Below are 24,153 nucleotides of genomic sequence, written 5' to 3'. Positions count from 1 at the left end.
CTGTCAAGGTGGAGATGGCCCTGATGGGATAGATATGGCTCTGCTGAGGGTGGATCTGGCCCTGAGAAGGATCTGGCTCTGCTGAAGTGGATCTGGCCCTGCTGAGGTGGATATGGCCCTGCTGAGGTGGATATGGCCCTACACGGATGGATCTAGCCCTGCTGAGGTGGATCTGGCCCTGCTGAGAGTGGACATGGCCCTGCACGGATGGATCTGGCCCTGCTGAGGGTGGATCTGGCCCTGCTGAGGAGGATCTGGCTCTGGAGAGTGACATGCCCTGCACGGATGGATCTGGCCCGCTGAGAGTGGATCTGGCCCTGAGAAGGATCTGGCCGCTGAAGTGGAGGTGGCCTGGAGATGGCCCTGCTGAGGTGGATATGGCCCTGCCGAGGTGGATCTGGCCCTGCTGGGGTGGATCTGGCCCTGCACGGATGGATCTGGCCCTGCTGAGGGTGGATCTGGCCCTGAGAAGGATCTGGCTCTGCTGAAGTGGATCTGGCCCTGCTGAGGTGGATATGGCCCTACACGGATGGATCTAGCCCTGCTGAGGTGGAGATGGCCCTGCACAGATGGATCTGGCCCTGCTGAGGTGGAGATGGCCCTGCTGAGGTGGAGATGGCCCTGCTGAGAGTGGACATGGCCCTGCACAGATGGATCTGGCCCTGCTGAGGTGGAGATGGCCCTGAGATGAATCTGGCCCTGCTGAGGTGGATCTGGCCCTGCTGAGGAGGAGATGGCCCTGCCCAGGTGGAAGGTCCATCGCCCACACGCACAGTCCCCAGCAGATGCAGGCTGCAGAGCCCAGGAGGATGCACTGTGCTGACTGTTACTCAAATCCCACTTTTAGGCCACAGACTGCACGTGGCTTTGGGCAAGCCACATTTCAAAGTGCTTCACTTGCCTAAAAATAACCTCCAGAAACAGGCCTACGCCTTTCTTAAATTTTTTTTTCTTTTCTTATCCAAAGCCCCATCTGTGGAAGCAAAACACTCTTCAGATGGGCAAACAGAAGGCAGGATCATCTCTACCTATCCCCTTTCCTCCTCTGAAAAATTCCTTCACTGACGCCGGCAGGGGGCTATTTAGAGACCACAAACGGGACGGGGCTGCTGTGGAACGCGCCTTGAGCTGTTTTATTTTCCAGCATCAGCCTCATTCCATGGTTGTGACAATGGGAAGATGCCAGCAGCTCACATCCCAGGCAGCAGACTCAGAACTTAATGTCAGAACTCACTTTATAAGTTTTTTGACCAATCACACAAAGCAAAAGCATATTGACAGTAGTTCTATCCAATCACTATAAGCACAGGTACCTTTGGTTAAAGCAATGCTTGCTTATTTTGAATACAATACCTGCTTGTGAGCCTTAATACACAATGCACAGAGCTCCATTACTAAGCTTCGACCTTCCTAATATCTCACTAGATAAACTTTTCTGTAGCTTAGAGAGTTATTCTAGATGAGCGTTAATACACAGACCATTGTTCTATCTGTTCTTGCTTTTCTACAGTTTAAATAATTTTTCTGCTGACCTATCTCATGGCTGCTGCTTAGCTCTAATCACAGTTCTGCTGTCTCTGAGGCCTGCCTTTTGCAGCTTTCCCAAAACCCTCTGATTTTGCGGGTTCCCACACTCCATGGGGCACCAGGGTGGAGAAATTGGAGTGGAAAAGCTGCTCTGAGCAGAGACATGAGGAGCTGGGACCTTCTCCAGCCAGCAAAAAGGAGATGAAGCAGAGGGGCAAGCAAACCAAGACTTACATTCAGCTTTGGCACAGATGAGGCAGGCAGTGGTGCAGTTAAAGAAATTCAGGATTCCTGCCACGGCCACGCTGATGTCGGTGTTGCTGGGGTGCAGGTTGAGGGTGGTGAACCTCTGGAGCTGCAGCTTCAGGAACTCCTCTGGAGCCACTTTGAAGTGAGGAACCTGAGCGCGGGGAGGAGGAAAGAAAATATAATTAAAGAGGAAGTAGAAATGAAAACAAGTAAATCTGCGATAAAGGGCCTGTGGTGTGAAGCACACAGCAGGCAGAAAGTGGAATATCCCAATAAAACTGCAGCAGCAGTACTGGAGTCAAGAGGGGAGGGTGGGACTCGTGCAGCAGCGGAGGAAAATTATTATCACAGCAACAAAAACCACAGGAAGGAGCGGGGCAGGAAGAGTCTTGCTGAGCCACTCAGAGAAAGCCATCAGGGACTGTGATTACAGCACAGGAAACCTTCCCTGTGAGCTCAGCCTAATTAGCTGGGGCACTAATTGTGGCTGGGCCCAGCCTCCATTGGGGGAGGATGCTGTGCAGGGACACAGGGATCATCCAGGGCCCTGAACCCAGCCCTGCCTGCATGGAGGTGCCACCAGGTAATTAATTAGCAGAGATAAAGGCAAGAACGAGATGATCCCGCACTGGTGAGGCTGGGCAGGGGAGGAACAGCACAGCAGCCAGAAGCTTTGGGCATTTCTGACCAGACAGGGCTGGGAGCACCAGGGCTGGGCTTGTGATGGATGCAGCAGAGCAGCAGCTGGAGCAGGATGTGCTCCAGGGGGAATTTTGGGAGCTGGGAAGCCCCAGGGCTCAATCTGAGGGAGCTCTGCTGCACATGCTGCAGGCTGCAGCCACATTTCTCCTCACAGAGAAAAGCAAGGCACAATTCTTCCCAAGAATATTCCTGGGTTTCACATTCTCTGAACCCCAGAGAAAGAAAAAAACAATTCTTATCTCATTTGCTGCGCCTGTGTTGTGCCAAAGTAGAATCCAACATGGAGATTTACCCAGAGTGATGGTGTTTTGTTTCCTTGTCCTATCAGGGTGTGTGTGTGTCAGGACTGTTAGGACAGTCATGAGATTCTGGGCGGCTGAGTTGAGTGCTTGGCAGATTCAGTTTAGATGTAATGTAATATAGTTGGGAAGGATGAAAGTTTGACAAGAGAGTCTCACAGATCTGTGTGCTTGGCAGAAAGATTTTTAAATGTAGAGTCTGATGAAGGAATAGAGATGGAAGCGAGTTTTGGTATAGAAGAAAAGAATTGCTGAGCCAGTCTCACTGGATAACCACGGAGGCAAAGGGTGTGTTAGTTAGAAGGGGTTTTTATGGCTCAGAGCAAAGGATAAACCCACCCCAAACAAGAAGATGTTTTTACCAAGCACAAAGAGAGCACAGGCAAACAAGGCAGTGAAGTTACAAGCAGAAAAAAGGTCTCAGAATTTTCCACTGCAAGAAAGCGGAAAAACAACTTCTAAACTGTAATGTACTGACTTTTAGTGATTGGAGAACAGTAACATGAATATGGTAATTACAGTAGTTATGATAGGCTAGAGGTAAAAGAAAAGGTATTAATTGGTTCTACTGTATGAAGATGCTCAGCAAAGAAAAGTATAGAATGCATTTGTAACCAAAATAAATGTATTTAATGCATTGTAACCAAAAGAAAAGTCTATAATGCATTGTAACCAAAATAAATGTATTTAATGCATTGTAACCAAAAGAAAAGTCTATAATGCATTGTAACCAAAGCCAAAGGGTCTCCAGGCCTGCCTGCAGCTGGAGCTGACAGCTGTGGGCTCAGCTCTGTCACCCACCACCCTGGACTGCTGTAACACCTTGGATACAACAAACTGCATTTTCAAGAGCCCCTGGAGTCCCACATCCCTCACTTCGACTCTCACATAACATAGTATAGAATAATATGGTATAATAAAGTAATTTATTAGCCTTCTGATAAGATGGAGTCCTCCTCATCATTCCTCCCTGCAGAAACAAAGCAGAGCGGGGATGGAGCAGCCGGACAGACACACAGACCGAGCCCAGACACTGCAGGCTCAGCCAGATAAAAAGAGGCAATCTTGTTTTCCTTCTGCCAGGTGAATTATTCTGGAAGAAACAGAAGCCGGAGGAAGGGAAACATCTGCCACAGCTTTGTTAGCAGCGTGTCAGGTCCTCTGTGCCTCCTTCCGAAGCCATCAGCCCCTGGCTCCCTCCTCTCCCCTCCTGGGAGCGCCCATTAGCAGCTCCTGAAGGCTGCTGTAGTGACAGCAGGAGCTGCTGGTTAGCAGGGGGAAGTTAAGCAGTAATAAGCTGCTATCTGCCTCGATTCCAGCCCGCAGCCCTCACCCAGGGAGGGAGAGGTGGATTTCCATAACCAGAGCAGACAGGGCACCTCCTGATCTCTGCTGGGAGGGATCCACAACCAGCCTGGGACTCAGAGATGCAGAGACAGGGGAAGGAATCCAGCAGCACATCGGCTCCCAGGGCTGAGCACAGCCTGTTCAGCCCCTGCCTTCATCCCAGGAACCCTCCTCTCGTTTCCAGGAGCTCTGTCCCATTGCAAATCCCCTTTCTGGACAGAGGGAAATGGGATTCTTGTGTGGGAGGAATCCACAGAGCACCCAGGGCTAACACAGCCTTGTTCAGTGTTCAGTCCCTGCCTTCATCCCAGGAACCCTCCTCTCCTTTCCAGGAGCTCTGCCCCAGTGCAATTCCCCTTTCTGGACAGAGAAAAAGGGATTTTTGTGTAGAAGGAACCCACACAGCACCCAGGGCTGAGCACAGCCCTTTTCAGTCCCTGCCTTCATCCCAGGAACCCTCCTCTCCTTTCCAGGAGCTCTGCCCCAGCGCAATCCCCTTTTGGGACAAGAGGAAAGGGATTCTTGTGTGGAAGGAATCCACAAAACACAAAACATATCAGCCCTGCCTTCATCCCAGGAACCCTCCTCTCCTTTCCAGGAGCTCTGCCCCAGTGCAATTCCCCTTTCATGGACATTCTTTGGGCATGAGGGGGTTAACACAGGACAGGTTCATCCCCCAGAACATCAGTCCCCCCAGTGCTTGCCTGGGGACACTGCTCCCTGTCCCTGAGGGGTGGCTGCAGGCACAGGCGGCTCTGCCTGGGCTCTGATGCTCCTGGCATGTAAATCCCACAGAATTCCTGCAGGTTTACACCTCATGGAGAGAACCAAACACCTCAGGAGGGCACCAGCACTCACCTGTCCTTCCTGCAGAAAAAAAAAAATAAATCAGGAGCCTCAGATCAGAGACTCAGAATGAATCTGAATTTCAGAGTAAAACCACTTGCAGGGTTGCCTTTCCTGGCATGGAGCACACGTCCAGGGCATTTAGGAAGAGAAAACACTACAAAACACCCCCAGGAGACCCCTCCTGCTGCAGCCCCGTGCTTCAGGGCTGGAGGATCCCTCCCCTCCCTTCCTACCCCCAGGAACAACAACCAGCACTCATTTGTGAATGCAAATTATTTACAGTGCTCAGTGCCAGCCTCCTCTGTTGGAAGGCTGAGCTCCAGAGAGAGCCACTAAATGGCTGAGAGATGTTATCTGCCTTTAAAGGGATGAACTGTGAGAAGAAAACTCAATTTCTTCTCCAGAGTGCAGAGCCAGATCCGTGTAGGAAGGTTCAAGGCTTATAAAATATTAAATCCAGCACATAGCCTGGACAGAGATTAAAAAAAGGGGTTGAACTGGATGGAAGAGCAGTAAACATAAAGCTCCCCGAGAATGTGCACAAAGCCACAGCAGGAGATTTGGGTTTGCATCCAGCAGGGTGAGCTTTGGGCTTTGCAGCCCTCAGTGGGGATGTGGGGACGAATGTGAGCAGCAAAAGGGGGTGCAGAGAGGAAAAGGGAGGCAGAAAGAGGCAGCAGAGGGAAAAGGAAGACATTCCAAAGGTCTGTGCGTTGGGAGGAGGGTGACCAACCACGCTGCCCACTCTGACATCACAAAGGGATTTCCCACTCACCTCTTTCTCCCCGCAGATGTTGCTGATGATGGAGCTGGAGGCTGGGCTGGAGGAAGGTCCCAGGACTCCCACCACGCCTTTGGGGAGAATCTGGCACACTGTGGGCAGCAGAGAGAGGGAACAGAGCTCAGAATCCATCCCAAATTCCAGCAGACAGCCGTGCTCACCTCAGGAAGGACACAGCATCATCTCCTTCACACAGCACCCTCTGTGCCATTTCCATCCCCCAAATCCCTTTATTCCCCCCAGGGTGCTGTCACCCTGCCTGTGGAACTCTCAGTCTTCTCCCAGCCTTTTAAAAGCCCACCTAAACTCTCCCCAAAACCCCAAAATTTTCATCTCTGACCCCTTTATGTCCCCAGGACAGAAACATGAACTAAACTTTATGGAAAGATGCTAAACACAGCATTGACCCGGCTTTAAAGCGCCAAACAGACTTGCAGCAATTCCTCCCCTCATCTTTGCAGAGTTCAGTGGTACAAACAAGGATTTCATTGCTGGTTTTCATTTGTTTTGTGTTGTTTTCTTCCTGGCAGTAGTTAAATCTTCTGGCTCCCTGCCACCAAGGTGAGCAGAGCCATAAAAAACACCGGACAAACTGAAGTTCAATCTCTTCCTGGGTTAAACTGCAAGGCTTTTTTTTTGGTCCTTTTAATTCACAGCACAAATCCAGCTGAATTTCCCTGTCAGGAGCAGCCCAGCTGGTGTCACCTCCCTGCTACCATCCCCATCACTCAGAACCTTTCCTGCAGAGCAGGAAAAACCTCGTGAGCAGGAGGGGAGAGCCCCTCATGCCTCAATCCCCGAGCTCCAAAAGCCTCCTGAGAGCTGACCTGCATCAGCATCCTCACACACTCAGCTTTTCCCCTGACAAAACCACGTTTGCTCAACTGGAATCTTTCTGAACACAAAGGAGGCACCAAAAGGGAGAAAAGAGGCACCAAAACTCTTATGAGTTCTGGCCAGGGCAAGCTCACAACGTTTCTGTGTGTGAAAACCAAACCTCTGCATTACAAAGCTGAGATTTCAGCTCCCATCACTATCAAACCTGCCTCTTCCCCTGGCTTGCACCTCAGAACAACTCTTGTGAGGGTTGTGAAGAGTTATTTGAGCTGGAAAAATTCAAATCTGAACATGTTTTTGGTTTTTTTTTTTTTGGTAGTAAAGCGAATTCGTCGTCAAAAGTGCTGGGCTACAGATCAGGGATGGGGTTTTAGTGACTTCAAGTCTTTAAATCAAGGCTGGAAGGGGAATAAAAGCTCACTGTGCTTGGGGTGGTGCTAGAACAGCAAGTTTGGGGTTGAGTTTGGGGTTTGGGGAGTGAAAATCTACAGTCTCAAGTTTTCCCAGAGAGGCTGTGGCTGCCCCTGCATCCCTGGAAGTGCCCAAGGCTTGGAGCATCCCGGAGGTTGTCCCTGCCCGTGGCAGGAGGTGGAACAAGATGATCTTTAAGGTTATTGCCAATCCAAACCATGCTGTGATCTCTGGCCTTACGCTCCTCCACAGCCTGGAAAACGAGGCCCAAATCTCATTTCCTTTGTCACTTTGGGGAATTGGTTTTGCTTCTCTTTTGAAGGAAAAACTCCTTATCCTCCCTGCTGATTGCTCCAACTTCTTACAGAAAGTGCTCATGAAATGCAAACATCTCCTCTTGGGTTTTGCTTCCTCCTCAGCTCCCTCTCCCTCCAACAACTCAGTCTCCCATGGAGGGATATTTTTCTGCAGCATCTTCAAAGGAATCCAGGGCTTGCTTTTCCTCCGTGCTTAAAAAATTTACAGGCACTTAAACCTCTCCAGAAGATCCTTTTAAATCAGGAGCACCAGCCTGAAAGCCTCAGCAGCACTCATCAGTGCCTCTCAGCTCTGCCATTCAGCATCCATGAGGAAGGAGCTGCTCCAAGCCCTCCCTTTCTCACAGGTCACCAGGACAAAATTCCTGGGGAAAAATTTCCTTGTGCCGTGCAGGGGCAAAGTTTGGGGAGTGATTTTCTTCTGGTGCCTGCTAGCAAGAACAAAAAGTGGGTTAAGTAGCCATAGCAACAGGGTTGCAACAACTGGAGGAAGAAAAAGACCTGGCTTATCACTACCAGGGGGAAACATCCACAAAAATGAAGGGAAATGAATGGAAACAAAGTGGAGGCGCCTGAGGCAAAGGTTTTGAGCACGTTTGGAAAGCCTCTCTTGTAATCCAAGCACGTTTCCTGTTTCAGAGCATTACCTGGTGCTGTCAGGTCCCACAGGGACAAAAGGCTCGACCTTGCTGCTGCCATGGGCATCCACACAAGCACTTGCAGGATGTGGAAATGTTGGTCCTGTATCCAAAATCCATCCAGGAATCCCAGGGACTGTAGCTATGGACTGTAGCTATGGATAATTCCAGACCCCTGCCACTCCAATCCCCTCACACTCCAACACCACAAAAGCTGAGGGCTGCGCAGGGCCCTTTGGGAGCTCAGAGTTTCTGCTCCAATTTTGATGCTGTTTAGAATTCGGGGTCTCAAAAGTGCTGGAATTGAAGTGGCATCACTTTAGGAACCTCTTAACCACTGACCATCCTGGATCAGGTGTGTGCTCAGGGCACAGGGCAGTGCCCAAGCATTTCCACGAGTGTATTTTGGAATAAAACCCACATTTGGGCACTTGGGATACAGCAGGATATTTTTTAAAGGAAGGCAGAGCTGCAAACTTATTTTTGAACATGAAAAAGCACAACAAATGAGGAGCTCTTGGTGATAAATGTATTCACATCCCCTCAGACACGGCCAGAGTGCCTTTCTCTTCCTGAGATCTGGATCAGGTGTGTGCTCAGGGCACGGGGACCCTCCTTTTGTACAGCAGGGCAGTGTCCAACCATTTCCATGAGTGTATTTGGGAATGAAACCCAGATCCGGGCACTTGGGACACAACAAGATATTTTTTAAAGGAAGGCAGCGCTGCAAACTTGTTTTTGTACATGAAAAAGCACCACAAACGAGGAGCTCTTGGTGATAAATGTATTCACATCCCCTCAGACACAGCCAGAGTGCCTTTCTCTTCCTGAGATCCCAGGAAAACATTTCCATGAATCCTGCCCTGTTCAAAGCAGGGCTGAAAGGTCCCTCCAGAGAGAGGAGCCACCCCTGGGGCAGCATCATCTCATTCAGAGCACACAGATACCTGAGCAGGGCTTCAAACAGAACACACAGAAGATTCCTGGTTATAATTCAAAATAAACCAGCAGGGAAAGTGTGGAAACACATCAGGGGCTCCCTGTCTGCAAAACACAGCCGAGATCTCCAGAGACCACGGGATTCTGAGAGAGAAAACACCAAGTGCATAAAGAAAAGGCGTTCTGGAGATGCTCCTGGAGCATCCCTTGTGCTTCCTGACAGGAACCTGCCGCCAGAGAGGGCTGGAGAGGCTGGGGATGCCCTGGAAGTGTCCAAGGATAGGTCAGACAGGGTTTGGAGCAAGCTGGGATAGTGGAAAATGTCCCTGCTCGTGGCAAGGGGAGGAACGAAATGATCCTTAAGGTCCCTTCCAACCCCAACCATTCCATGATTCTCTGATAACCACAGCAGGCTGAAACTGAAACATGAATAAATAATTTATGTCCCAAAATAGTGGGACAGGTAAAAAAACCACATTGGAGCCAACACCACGGAAAGGACCCTTTGGAAGGGCACTTTGAAATATCCATTGTGTGGATAAATCAAAATCTCCAATTCTCCAGCTGCTGCCTGACCCGCCCCGGATTTTCTCTTCTTATTTTTGAGAATCTTGAAAACTTCCCTGAAGGTGAAGAGGGGAAAAGGAAAGGGGGAAAGGGAAAGGGGGAAAGGGAAAGGGGGAAAAGGAAAGGGAGAAAAGGAAAGGGGGAAAGGAAAAGGGGGAAAGGGAACCCAAAATAACAACAGCAAAACTCTTTTACCTACTCAGCTCTGATTGAATTTGAATTTGGGGAGCAAATACAAGAGAAAAGGGGAAAAAGTGCAGATTTTGGAAAGAAAGGAATTCAGATGGAGAGCTGGATCCAGGCTAGAAGTGGCAGCAGCAGTTGCAGAGCACAGATCAAATTCCAGAAGAGTTTCCAGCCTCCCTGAGGGATTTAGGAAACCAGCAAAATGTGTTTATTTTGGGAGATTGGTTACTTTAACTGGATTCACAACAAAGAGGAGCTTAAAAGGCTGAGGAGGCCAGAGGGGACAGGGTGACAAGCAGGGAAATCTGCCCTGCCCAGACATCAAAAGGAACAAGGTGGTTTAGATAAAGACATGATTAAACAAGTCACTCTGGAGCTGCACAAAAGGAGCTGGAACATCAAACACAAAGAGAGAACAGGTTTTCCTTGAAACAGCAAAAAAAAAATAAAGGTTCTGCTCACAACTTCTCATTGAAACCTCCTTAAAATCACACAGGAACAGCCAAAGTTTGTGTTCATTCATACCTAAGGCTGGAATAGCAAACCAGGCATGAATGTGATGGATTGACTGGGATTTTACCTGCTGGAGTAGCTCAGATTTTGGGGGGGTCTCTTACATTAAAACCCTTGAGTCAGTCAGAAGGGAAAATGGGAGAAAAGCAGTGTCAGAAAAAAAAATTAAAAATAAAATATAATATATAAAAAATAAAGTAAAAATAAAGCAAAAATAAAAATAAAGTAAAAATAAAATAAAATAAAATAAAAATAAAATAAAAATAAAATAAAAATAAATAAAAATAAAAATAAAATAAAATAAAATAAAAATAAATTAAAATAAAGTAAAAATAAAAATAAAATAATAAAAAATAAAATAAAATAAAATAAAATAAAATAAAATAAAATAAAATAAAATAAAATAAAATAAAATAAAATAAAATAAAATAAAATAAAATAAAATAAAAATAAATAAAAATAAAAATAAAAATAACCCTGGCTCCCCCAAATAAAATCCCTTACTCCCCAAAATTCTTCCTCTTCCTGTATATGGAGTATGTGGTGTAATCCCAGCACTCCCAGATCTGTCAGCTAAGCATGGAGCTGTGATATTTAAGAGTGAATCAAGGAGTGTGAAATGTGAGAACAGTATTAAACAGCTGTAAACAGCTTTGCAGTCACAGGTTAAAACATCTCAACAGTTTTTATTAATATTGTGTGTCATAACAAAACCCAGCAACGTATGGAAGCATTTGAAAGCCATGAAAGCCTTGAAATTTAAGTTTGGGGATCTGATTTTCCTCTGCCACCAGGATAAATCAAGAATAACATCAGTGACATTAATAGCAGAGCCATACAGAATCCAGATTATTTCTTTTCTAAGAAAAGCTCCCAGACGTTTTTTTCCCCTCTGAAGGAAAGGCAAATAACACACTGCAAAATTCACTAAAATCAAGTCAATTTGCTGCAATTTCTACTCTAAAAATCCAAGTAAATGAAACAAAGAAAATCACCCCAAGGTGAAAACTGGAAATGGGAGATGCCTCTTCCTCACTTGCCCTTTTTCCAATTTCTCCCCAAACACAACATTTGCTGAAACCAACAATTTCTTGCATCACATTTCATTGTCAGCCAATTAATATTCCTCTCCTGGAGAAACCTTCCAGGAGAAGAATTCCTGAGCAGTGTCACAGGCTGAAAATGAAGCAGAAATCCTTCTGGTGATCCTTACAGCAGCTCTGGGGTCACTGCAATCGAGTCTGTTGCCCAAAAACAAAGCTACAGGCCAGGAATGCTGCTGCAAGCAGTATATTTATGAGGAAAGAACAAAAATTGGGGTAAAAATGCCACTTTTGGATGCTCAGAGAAGCCGTGGCTGCCCCTGGAAGTGTCCAAGGCCAGCTTGGGGTGGAGCTGGGTGAGCTTAAAGTCCCTCCCAACCCATTCCAGTTTGGGATTCTGGCAATTCCCATCTTTTCTGCAAGGTCTGGCCAACTAAATTGAATCTTTATTGGTCTGGCCAGATAAATTGGGTTTTAATTGGTCTGGCCAGATAAATTGGATCTGCCCTAATGCTGTGCCAAGTTAGGGGGCAAGAGTGGACAACAGAGATGGGGAAAACCAGGAAAATATTTAAAAACGGAGGAGGGCTGGGTGCAGGTGCCTGAGCTGGGCTCAGTCTGGGCTGCCTGACGGGTGACAGGCTCTATAAATAGAGCCCAGGTTCTTGCTGAGATCTCTTTATTAACTGCACGCTTCTATAAATGGAGCAAAGGCTGGTGCAGGAAATGAAGGAGCGATGTGCTGGTCCCACAGCCCAACGGAGCTGCTCTGCCAGCTCACCCGGAGATCCCTGAGCAGAAAAGCCACCAAAACTCCAGGAAAAACCCAGCCAACCCTGCCACGCTTTTTGGGGATAAGCCTGCAGATCACACAGTCATGGAGTGCAGAATCATTAGGAAACGAGTCTAAAATCCAGATTATTTAAAATTATTCCTCCAGCTTTCTCCAGCCAACTGGTAATAAAAAAATTATAGCACTCCCTTGAACTCTAAAATGATTTTAAAAGGAGGATTTCCTATTCCAAAGGGTTTTTCCTCTTACAGGAAAAAAAATATATCAGAGACCTTTAGGGTTCCTTTCAAACTGTGGGACAGTGACCCTCAATTTATTTTTTATTCACCAGTATAAAACTGGCATATTGGAACATCCAGAGGAACAACCCTAATAAAGAACAGCTTCATCCAGGGACTTGAAAGTGTCATGGGAAATCTGCTGCTCTTTGGAAATCAGCTCTTCTTCATCCTCATGATTTCAAACATCACTTGAGGAACTTCACTTGGTGTAAATAAATCTGCTGCCAATCTCAAGCTCCAGGAAGAGCTGCTATGTTTGCTGACACACAGGGTTTTAAAAACAACTTAATTGCACCCAACTTGCCCGAGAGTCTCTTGTTTGCTCACCATTAAGCTCTTGACAAAGGATCAGCATTACCCCTGTTTATTGACAGGCAGATTAAAGGAAATTATTTGTCCCAAGCCACTGAGTGGTGTCAAAGCTTACGGGGGGCAGGGATTCTCTCAGTCCATGCCTGAGCTTGCACCAGCACATTTCATTCATCTCAAATGAAAACTGCTCAGTGCAAGGACCAGGGATGGGTTTTTCTCTCTGTTCCTCTTTGACTGCCACAAAATCACAAGTCCAGAGTGCCAGATGGCTCCTAGGAGGAGACCTGGGCTCTCTGAGGATGCCTCAGGTTTTATATTTTATATATTTTATATATATTTTATATAGGGTTTTCTATATTTTATATTCTGTGCTGCTTTAGTGTGCGGGTCTGGGTTCACATCAGGGCATGTTGAGCTCTGTGCACAGAGCAGGGAGACAAAACAATTCCTGCTCCAGCTGGGCACCAAGGACAAATGATCCAAATCTCAGCCCAAGAGCACAAACACCGTGGGCTGGAGAGAGAAAAACAAGCAGGGTGGGACTGCCTGGGCTAAAGCTGGAATGGGACAATGAACTGCAAGGTGCAAATGGAGCAGAACTGATCCAAGGGAGAGACCCCGGGAGCGGTCGGGGATTTTGGGGCCATTTTGGTTCATCTTGGGTTCATTTTGGGACCATTTTTGGGTTCACCTTGGGACCATTTAGTTCATCTTGGGTTCACCCTGGGTTCATTTTGGAACCATTTTGGTTCATCTTGTGACCATTTTGGGTTCATTTTGGGACCATTTTGTGACCATTTTGGTTCACCTTGGGTGCAGCCCTGGCTGGGCTCTTGTGCTGCCCAAGGTGCATCCATGGAGGAGATCCTTTGAATAAATCCCTGCTTTATTCTTTAACTCCTCCAGCCTCTGCTCTAGGCCAGCCTTCCCAAGGCACCCCAGGGGCGGTACTCACTGGTCTCAGCTGTCTCGTACTCGCTGTCCCTCAGCAGCTCGAAGATGTCCACCTCCACCCTGGCCTTGCCCGCCCGCTCGGGTGCGCGGTTGATGCGGTTCTTGGCCAGGGTGATGGAGAGCCTCTCCCCTCTGCTGCACTCCATGGGGTCATCCAGGACGGCAGCTGTGGGGGAAAAGGTGTAGGCACGGGTTAGGTTTAGGATCTGCACTCCCCTCCCCGTCCCCATGATGCCTTAAGGTTGAGCTTTCACATTTCCCACATTCTGCACTGCATTGGTGTGTGACTCTGAACTCCATACAAAGTGTCAGCAGCTCTCCTCACAGCTCAGTCCCACAGAACAATCCTTGTCCAGACCCAGAACCAAGGACACCGCTGCAGCTTCAGCCCAAAAAGTGCAAACAACAGAGAACTGAGCAACAAACAACAGAAAATTGAACAACACAGAGCAAACTGGGACTGCATAACCTGAGCTGGAATTGGACAATTAACCCCAATATGAAAATGGACCAAAATTTATAAAAGTGTGAAAACTCGTGACTCAGAGTCCATTTTGGGTGTAGCCATGGCTGGGCTCTTGTACTGCACAAGATGTATCCTTAAAACCTTTTTAATAAATCCCTGCTTTATTCCTTGAACTCTGCCCAGCCCCTGTTCCAGGTATCCTCTCCAGCATCACCCACACTCCTGATCCCTGCAGGAGCTCTGTTTGTGCTCCTGTCACCACCAGAGCTGCCACATCCCCCTTCCCACACGCGGCCTTTCCCGCTGCTTCTCCCACTCCCCAGGCCCTGCCAGACAGGTGGGTGGTGAAATCTCTGGAGAGAAATCTCTGTTTTACCTGCTGGAATGCCACAGCACAGCCACCCACACTGCCAGGCTGCCAGCACCCACTGCCACACAGGCTGGCTGCTCCCAGAGAGGCACATCCAGCTGCCCAACCCTAAAAAACCCAGATCCAGGAGCTGCCTCGCATCCTAACAAAGGCAGAACGTCCCCAAAAACCCCGGGATGGTTCCTTTAGGGTGCTGAGGAGCTGGAATATTTCAGGAAGCAGCCCTGGGTGGGGAAGGACAAATATTTTTCAAACAGAAGGCACTTGAACTCAGCTCCTGGGGCTGCCCACTCAGATCTCTGGAGGCAGAGGGAGGTGGGGAGGGGAATCACCTTTGTTTTTTTTGGAGGGAAGACAAAAAAGGATTCAGGGGTGGAGCATTCAGGCCAGAATTTGATGAGGAGCTGGCATCCCAGTGGGTTTATCCTTGCTAGCAGGAGGTGCCCCCCAGAACACAGATTTTGCATTTTATTTGGGGGAGAGCAGTGCTGCTGTTAAAAAAATCACCAATTCTTCTCTTCCCTCCCCAAAATATCCCTCCACAGGGAGAGGTGCCCTTCAGCACTGCTCAGGAGCTGAGGGGAAGGAAAAGGGGAAGGAAAAGGGAAGGAAAAAAAGGGAAGGAAAAGGAAGGAAAAAAAGGGAAGGGAAAGGAAGGAAAAAAAGGGAAGGAAAGGGAAGGAAAAGGGAAGGAAAAGGGAAGGAAAAGGGAAGGAAAAAAGGGAAGGAAAAGGGAAGGAAAAAAGGGAAGGAAAAGGGAAGGGAAAAAAGGGAAGGAAAAGGGAAGGAAAAGGAAAGGAAAAGGGAAGGAAAAGGGAAGGAAAAGGGGAAGGAAAAGGGAAGGAAATGGGGAAGGAAAAGGGAAGGAAATGGGGAAGGAAAAGGGGAAGGAAATGGGGAAGGAAAAGGGGAAGGAAAAGGGGAAGGAAAAGGGGAAGGAAAAGGGGAAGGAAAAGGGAAGGAAAGGTCCTTGTGCTGCAGCAGGTTTGGGTTTTTTGGTTTGGGGTTTTTTTTTGGTAGGGAAAAACATAATTGAGCTGGGAAGTGAAATAAAGCCCATCAGGGGCATCCCCTGAGTCTCAAGAGCAAGGCACGAAGGACACGGAGGTCTGGAAGGCAGAGCTGGCTGGGACCAGAGCAGCACAGGGACGCTGAGCTGGGACTGAAGGAGCCACAGAGGCATCTGGGCTGTGCCTCAAGCTCCTCATTGCCACCACAGAGCCCCCAGCACAGCCCAGACCAACCTGGCTGGAAACCAGGCTCCTTTGCTTTGGTTTTCCTGCCCCTAAGACTTTGGCCCAGCCTGATTTCAGCCCCTCTTCCTCTCAGGGCTCTTCTCCCAGCCTCACCTGCTCATCCCAGGGGGATCTTTCCTCTCCTTGTCCCAGCCCTGCAAGCCCAAAGCTGCTCCACACCAGCCTGATTCACTTCATATCCTGAAAACACTCAACAATTCCTTCTTTTCCTATCTTTTCTCAGTTTTATGGGAGTTAAATTGAGTTCATCTTAATCTCATTATGCCACCAAAAAGGGTTGTGCTTTCCTCCAAGGCCAGGAGAAGGGGTTTTAGGATATTAACATGGCTGATGACTTCTTTTAATTAGAACAAAGCTGGCAGAGCAATTTGCCACAAATTCCGCTTTTCCAGGAGAGAAGCAGAGGAGAAAGTTCTTGTAGAAACTTTTCCTGCAGCCCTGCTCCCAGGAAAGCGTAAATCCACGATGAGCATCACCAAATGCAGCTCCTGCTCAGGTGCTGACTCTGTGAAATGAAAGATCAGCAGTGGGGGAGTGGATGTCAGCATCCTCAGATTCATTAGTTTCTAATTTAAAGCTTCAAAATCACTAAATTGGGGAATGTTTTTCAAGTATTTTCCTAATTGGCAGCTTTCAAACAAAATCCACTTCTACTAATGCACAGCTAAGTGATTTTTAAGTATAAAAATAGTCAAAACCAAAGCCGTTGGAAGAGTTTCCTCAAGCCAGCTAAGCAAAAAAAGTTTACACGGAGCTTTTTAAAATTACTATTCATTTTCTAGTCTTATTTTTTAAAATCTTGAAAACTTCCCTGAAGGTGAAGAAGGAAAAGGAAGGAAAGGGAAGGGAGGAAAAAGGGGAGGAAAAAAGGGAGGAAAAAGGGACCCAGAATAACAGCAAAACTCTTTCACCCACTCAGCTCTGATTGAATTTGAATTTTGGGAGCAAATGCAAGAGAAAAGGGAAAAAGTGGAGGTTTTGGAAAGGAATTCAGATGGAGAGCTGGATCCAGGCTGGAAGTGGCAGCAGCAGTTGCAGAACCCAGGTCAAATTCCAGAGGAGTTTCCAGCCTCCCTGTGGGATTTGGGAAACCAACGAAATGTGCTCATTTTGGGAGACTGGTTACTTTAACTAAATATTAAACCAGCCCCCAGCACTAGGGAGGTAATGAGGCTGAACTAATCTTTATTTATTAAAGCTGGAGGATGAAAAAAGGTCATTTAATGTTTCAAAAAGGTTGGTTTTAAAGCTTCATGGCTCGGGACACTGTGCCAAAGCTCATCTAGTAGTGGCATCATTAAGTATGAACGAAAATCTTTCTAGAAATTCCCTTTCATCTCTTCCTGTCTATTAAACAGGGGGAGATGCATCAAGTAAATCTTTAATCCTGAAGACTTACAGCAAAGTCTTTGAACTTGGTTGCCCTCAAAAATCACTTCTGTCTTCCCCATCGTGATAAATGTCACCAGTCTAGACTGCTGCTCCATGAATGATGAGAAAAATGTTGCAGAGGGAGCCAGGAGCACCTGGACCTGCAGTGCCTGGCTCAGGGCTGCTCAGGATTTCCCAGGCACTGAGCGAAGCCACCAGGGCTGAGCTTTTCTCAGGAAGAGCTTCTCTTCCCGTGGGATGTTCCAATTCTGACAGGAAAAACATCCCTTGTACCGTAATAATTAGCTTTTTATTCCATTTACTCAGGTTTCGCATGCAATTAACAGATTCCCATGCAATTAACACAAAATCCAGGCCCCAGAAGCGCCAAACCAGAGTTGATCCCTTTGGAGTAGCTGGGTAATAATCAATCAAGGTTCAAGCAACAAGTGACTTGCACTGCAAATCTCCACCAGCCACATTTCAAAGGCAATGCTCAGAGTTAAGGATTTAACAGCAAGAAGCAGGAAAAATAAAGGTGTAATTGGGAGCCAGAGAAATGCAAGGGATGGGATGGCGCCTTCTGAGAAAAGCAGAACTTAGTGACTGTCCTGCAGGGATTTTTCAGCCCTCAGGGATGGGGGTGAGGAGGAATCGGTGATATCTGCTGGGGCAGGAGCTGGGAAAAGAGGAATTGGAGCTCTCTGCTGAGGAAGGAGCTGGGAAAAGAGGAATTGGAGCTCTCTGCTGAGGAAGGAGCTGGGAAAAGAGGAATTGGAGCTTTCTGCTGAGCCAGAAGCTGGGAAAAGAGGGATTGGAGCTCTCTGCTGAGGCAGGAGCTGCACAAGGATCTCCCTGTGGCTTCCCCAAGCCCACACGGGATTGGACCATCAGCCCTTCCAGCCCTGAGCACAGCCAGCTGTGGCAGCAGATGCTCAACCCCTTCTGCCTCTTCCTTACGGGGGGAGGAAGGCCATCCATTCCTCACCCCCAGACATCCATTCCTCACCCCCAGACATCCATTCCTCACCCCCACACCTCCATTTATCAACCCCAGACATCCATTTCTCAACCCCCACACGCCCATTTCTCCACCCCACCCCGTCCATTTCTCAGCCCACCCAGCTCAGCTGTGCCTCTCTGCGCCACAGCACTGACACAGGCAGGGCTGTCCCTGGTGTGCCCCCGAGCTGGTGAGACACAGCCACCCTCTGAGGCGGTGCCCAGCCCAGCCAGCTCCTGAGCAGCCCCAGCTGGCCCCAAGCAGGGCTGAGGAGCAGAGAGGCTCCATCCTGCATCCCCCGAGGCTCTGCCTGCCCCAGCCAGGCTCCCAGCATATGCACTCTGACAGGCTGAGCCCACTGTGAGCCAGCTCCAGCAGAGCTCCCCAGCCCGTGATTCATCCCAAATCTAATGAAATCACATTTTTATAACAATAACAGGGAACAGATGCCACTGCAAGGATTACACACAGCCACAACAAACTGTGTGCAGCTGACCTTTCCCCTTCCCCTTTTCCTTCAAGGCTTTTTTTTTAATTTACATTTTCTCAGATGCTTTTCATGCCTTTGAGATGGAAAGTCATATTCAGAAACACGATTTCCATCTCAAGGCATCTCTTGAAAATGCAGATTTAACACAGCACTGGCTTGGTAAACAGGATATTTCACTGTTCATAACCTGTCCCTCCAAGTGAAAAACACATAAAGGTACCTGTAATATTTCCTAAATGTCCCAAGTGACAGGTTAAGATCACACCTACAACCTCTTCTGATTTATGCTGTAAACACAGCCACACAATCAGTGAGGCTGGGAAAAACCTCTGGGATTATTAAATCCAACCTGTGCCCAGAGCTCTGAGTGCCACCTCCAGTCCTTCCCTGGACTCCTCCAGGGCTGGACACTCCAAACCTCCCTGGGCAGCCCCTGCCAGTATTTAACAACATTTCCATGGGGAAATTCCTGCTGATTCCACCCTGAGCCATTCCCTCTCCTCCTGTCCCTGGGAGCAGATCCCAAATCCCCTCTGGCTGTCCCCTGTGGAATTTGCAGGGAACCCTGACAAGGGAAGAGATGAAAATCTCGACTCCGTGTTTCAGAAGGCTGATTTGTTATTTTATGATCTATATGATATTAAAAGAAAATTATAGATTGAAACTCTACTAAAGAATTATATAGATTATATACATTAAATATATAATATATATAATATATATAATATATATAATATATATAATATATATAATATATATAATATATAATATATAATACATATAATATATATAATATATAATATATAATATATAATTTATAATACATAATATATAATATATAATATATATTTAATATATTTAATATATAATATATATTATATATAAAATCTATATTATATATTTAATATATATAATATCTATAATATATATACTATACTAAAGAAGAAAGGATTTCAGAAGGCTAGTAAAGAAGAATAATAAAATCTTGTGACTGACCAGAGTCCAACACAGCTGGACCAGGATTGGTCACCAAGCAAAAACAATCGACATGAGACCAACCAAAGATGCACCTGCTGGGAAAACATCTCCAAACCACATTCCACAGTTATTGTTTACATTTCATTTCCGAGGCTTCTCAGCAGAAAAAAAAATCCTAGGAGAAATTTTTTTTCTCAGGAGAAAATTTTCAGAAAATTTTCTCAGAAGAAAAAAAAAATCCTAGCGAAAGGATTTTTTCAGAAAACACGTCTGTGCCATTCCCCTCCTGTCAGGAGCTGTGCAGAGCCACAAGTTCCCCCCTGAGCCTCCTTTTCTCCAAGCTGAGCCCCTTCCCAGCTCCCTGAGCCCCTCCATGTCCCTCATTCCACGAGGAGCCCAGAGCTGCACACAGAATTCCTGCTGGCCACGCCACTCCCCAGTCCTCAAACCCTCTGTGCCCCCTTGCTCACACTCAGAGCTGCAGTCCCAGTCCAGCTGCCCAGAAGATCCAGTACCTGCTAAGGAGCTGAGCACTCCTTCCTCTGCAAACCAGGAAACCCAAAAGAATTCCAGGAAAATTCCGTTCTCCAAACGCCCTGAGTGTCCTGCTGAGGAGCATCAGGAGATGCCCCAGGGATCTCCACGTCTCCCCATCCTCCTGAACTCCAAACCCATGAAGCTGTGGGGTCAGCTGATTAAAAATTGTTGCCAAAATTGCCTTTTTTTGTGCTTTTCTGCTCTGCTGAATAAAGTATCAACCCTCCAGGCTGTCAGTACAGTAAAGGAGAAGAAATTTGCACAGTTCCTCATTACAGGGCTGTCAAGTGGAGCTCCAGTGGAGAAACAGGTGGGATTGTATTTCCATTATAATCTCTGAAGTGCTGCTTAAAAATAAAATAAAAAGGCGTCAACACGCTATTACTCTGCGAGGAAAGAGCACCTCATCAAGGAGAAAGAGAAGATCTGAAAACATAAAATCTCCTTCACAAAGAGGTTTGATAATGTTTTGTCTGGTCAGGGGAGCAGAGGGCTATTTATTGCTCTTGGCCAGCACTGGAAATCTGCATTTAAATGGAGCTTCCCTCTCATTCCTGCTATCCTGAGAGAGCAAATTCAGGGGAGATGTGATAAAAGCAGCTGAGGGCTTTAGTTCCTGCTGCTTGAAACACAATCTCTCTTTTATCTTCTTTAATAACTGCTTTGTGTACATAAAATCAGAATTACACTCCCCGAGACCTGGAGTTTGCAGAAAAAATTGAGCAGGGAGGTGGTGATGTGTCCATCGTGCCGGGATGTAAAACCTCAGTGGGACCATCCCTGCATCCCAGCAAACATCATCCCTCTGGGGTAGGCAGGGAAAACCCTCCAGGCTCCTCACCTCATCTGATTTTGGGAATATAAATCCCCCTCCGAGGCAGCAGCAAACACCCTGAGCACAAAGAGAGGAGCAAAAAGGCACAAAAAGAGAAGAAAAGGGTCAAAAATGGGAAATTCCCATCCAGAGCTGGCTCAGGGGGGCTGAACCCACCCTCTGGTACCAAAGCAGGGCAGGGAATTGATTTTAAAGTTAAATTCCTGTGGGTTTTCACAGCCAGACTTAAGGCACTGCAGCAGTGGAGAAAATCCTGAGCAGGGGATTTAAATATTGGGGTTGTGAGCAGTTAAGTCCCACTCCAGGCCCTGAAAAAACCTGCCAAGAGAATTCCCAAAACCAAGGAGAGAAAAGCAGGGAGAAGGAGCAATGAGGGATTGAACCTTCCCGAGGTGTAGGGTCAGGGAATGGGATTTGGCTCTGAAAGGGACAGGTTGGACCACCAGGGGCTCTCCTGCATGTCCCCAAATCCCCCAAACCAGGGAATTGCAGGCACCAGGAGCTCGTTTCTGCACGGGTCACTGTGGTGTGGTGGGATGGCATTTCTTGTTTCCCCTGGAACTTTGCTCCCAGCAGCAGCAGCTCCCCACAGCACTGCCCTCTAATCCAGATTTTCAGCACCTCTGCAAAGCCCCATCTGTCAAACCGGGCCAGCGTTTGCCAAAAATCCAAGCTCCCTGCACGGCCACCCACATCCCCTAAATGCCTAAATCTTATTTTCTTAGGAATCCAGCCTAAAACCACTGACCCGAGCTGGGAAGATCATTTTTCTGCCTGTCTTTTGCTTCCATAATGTCAAGCTGAGTTTCCAAAGGAGGTTTTTCTGCCCGTTTTCTTGGTCTCAGGTGACTGGCAGCAGCTGTGGTTTTGTAGGAAGAGAGCACTGGGAAGCCCTGGTGGGGCCAATAAACTTGGCAAGACCAAGAAATGAGCAACAACTTAATTAAGTCAGCGGAGAGTATAAATATAAGAAAAATAACCACACAAACCCCAAGTGCCACTGCCAGGCAAGCAAAATGAATGAGGGAGGAAGAAACAATGGGTAAAGTTCTGAGTTAAACCAACAAAAAACAACAACAAAAAAAAGGCCAACAAACAAATGGGAAAGTCCAGTAGGATTTATGGCTCTGATGATGGATTTGAGAGATGGAAATGAATAATGGAGCTGGGGAGCAGGCAGGAAAGGACCCAGACCCCACAAAATACCCTCAATAAATGTGTTTTGTAGCCACAACCCCACAAAATCCCAGAGCTCCATCCCCAGGGTTTCAGGGGCCATTCCAGCACACACAAAGATCTGCAGCACGTTGGGGTTTTCTGACTGCCAGGGATTTAAGGAGAGGAGCATTCCCAAACCTGGCACTCTGCCTTGCAGGGGAAACCATTTCCTGAACCTCCTTCTGCCCACAGGCTGGGAAAGACCTCGAAGATCATCCAGCCACCACCATGGTCACTAAACCCTGTCCTCAAGTGCCACAGCCACACATTTTTGGAACAATTTCAGGGATGGTGACTCCACCACCATCCTGGGCCAGTGCTTGGCAGGCTTTCCATGGAGAAATTTTTCCTAATTTCTAATCCAGACCTCCCCTGGCACAACTTGAGGCCATTTCCTCTTATCCTGGTCAGGGTGAGACAGCAGGTTACAGGATTTAAGGAACTTGGGGTCCCTCTAGAGCCCCTGAATTTCCATTTAGTGGGGATTTAATGACCATTTTCCTCTGAACCCTTCTGGATATCTCAGCATTTAAAGTGCATTTGCTCTTCTTCCAGCACCTCCCCGTTTCAGTGGGGTCACAGCTCTGGCTGATCCCTCCCAGGCTGGCAGGGGATGCACAGCACAGCCCAAAGGATGCAGAGGGGAAATTCCTGGAATTAATCCACACACAGAGACAGAAAACAGCCTCGGATGTACCCCCAATATCAAGGTGAGGAGGGGGAAAACGTTGTGGAAGGATCTTGAGGTTTGCTTGCATTAATATGGAGAATTTAGAGACATTTAGCACCTTTTGTATTCCTGTTCCAGATCACTGGCCACTGCTGCTGTGACAAATATCTAAAAGATGGGCCCAGGGACAAGGACCAACCATGCAGGATGTAGATATGGCAATTGCTATAAAGATATGAGCCAGACAAATGATAGGTGGAATGATTTTCATTCTCTCATGATGGATGAAGAGTGAAGAGATAAAGTGACTCCTCAAGGTTTTCCAGGACCACGTGGCAAATAAACACATTTAATGTGCCAGGAGGCTTCAGGAAGCCTTGCTTAGAGACTCAGCCTCTCTGCCACCAAAACCTGACAATTCTGCCTGAATCCTCAGGCATTTGAGGGCACCACAAAGTCATCTTTTTAGGAGATGGGAATCCCTGGAGGCAGAAATGTGTGTAAAGATCAATGGGTCAATGCCACTGGCTGAGCGTGGACGGAAGAGCCAAAGTGTGTTTGGGAGCCTTTGGGTTGGAAATGACCTCAGAGATCATCAAATTCCAACTCCTTGCCATGGGCAGAGACAAATTCCATGGACAGGGAGAATTTCCATGGGCAAGGAGAACTTCCATGGGCAGGAACACCTTCCATGAGCAGGGAGAACTTCCATGGGCAAGGAGAAATTCCACAGGCAGGGAGAAATTCCATGGTCTGGAACATCTTCCATGGGCTGAGAGAATTTCCATGGGCAAGGAGAAATCCCATGGGCAGGGAGAAATCCCATGGGCAGGAACACCTTCCATGGGCAGGGAGAAGTTCCACAAGCAGGGACACCTTCCCCTAAACCTGTCTGCTCCAACAGAAGAGCTGAAAAATGAATAAAGTTGGGAAAAGGTCACATTGGAAACCTCACCTCTCTTGAAGAGGATCCAGATGTCTTAAAGCACATCAAAGAGTTTGATCCAGGTATAAAACGACACTTGAGCCTTCCCCTGAGGTGCCTCAGGATTGTTTTCATCCCCGAGCTTCCCTGACAGAACAAACACCTTTTGCTGCTGAGTCACACTGGAATGAGATGCTGAGGAGCTGCCACAGCAGATGTGGAAGCCCTTCAGATCCAATTCTGATCAATCTGCACAGCCTGGATTTATTTCTTCTTTGCCACTCAGCCTCCAGCTGATGCAATGGGTTGCTTTAATGCCTTCCTGCCTTCCCTCGTTAGTATGCTCTGCCCACTGCCATCCTTCTCCCCTGATGGCTTCTTCCCTGACTTCTGGATGGGAAAGAGAAACAGCAATTTGCTTCTCCCTGCACTCTGACATGGTTTTCCCTGCCTTTCTATCCATCTTAGCAGCACACTGCTAATTCATCT

The 24,153-nt window shown here is 47.4% G+C and overlaps 1 protein-coding gene across 2 annotated transcripts in view; it reads right to left on the bottom strand.

Annotated features, from left to right (window-relative positions):
- GRIK4 (glutamate ionotropic receptor kainate type subunit 4) overlaps window positions 1-24,153 on the bottom strand; it is a 200,899-nt gene that overhangs the window by 61,996 nt on the left and 114,750 nt on the right. For both annotated transcript variants that reach the window (XM_030964960.1, XM_030964961.1), the window contains exons 3-5: window positions 13,547-13,711; window positions 5,749-5,846; window positions 1,762-1,927 (exon numbers count right to left, since the gene is read on the bottom strand). In XM_030964960.1, the coding sequence (XP_030820820.1) occupies window positions 1,762-1,927; window positions 5,749-5,846; window positions 13,547-13,711 (429 nt within the window). The remainder of the gene's footprint in view (window positions 1-1,761; window positions 1,928-5,748; window positions 5,847-13,546; window positions 13,712-24,153) is intronic.

The sequence above is a fragment of the Camarhynchus parvulus genome, chromosome 24 (assembly GCF_901933205.1).
Source record: "Camarhynchus parvulus chromosome 24, STF_HiC, whole genome shotgun sequence".
Classification (NCBI taxonomy): Eukaryota; Metazoa; Chordata; class Aves; order Passeriformes; family Thraupidae; genus Camarhynchus; species Camarhynchus parvulus.
The sequence above is the reverse complement of the archived record's forward strand: the minus strand, read 5'-3'. Positions and strand labels throughout refer to the sequence as shown.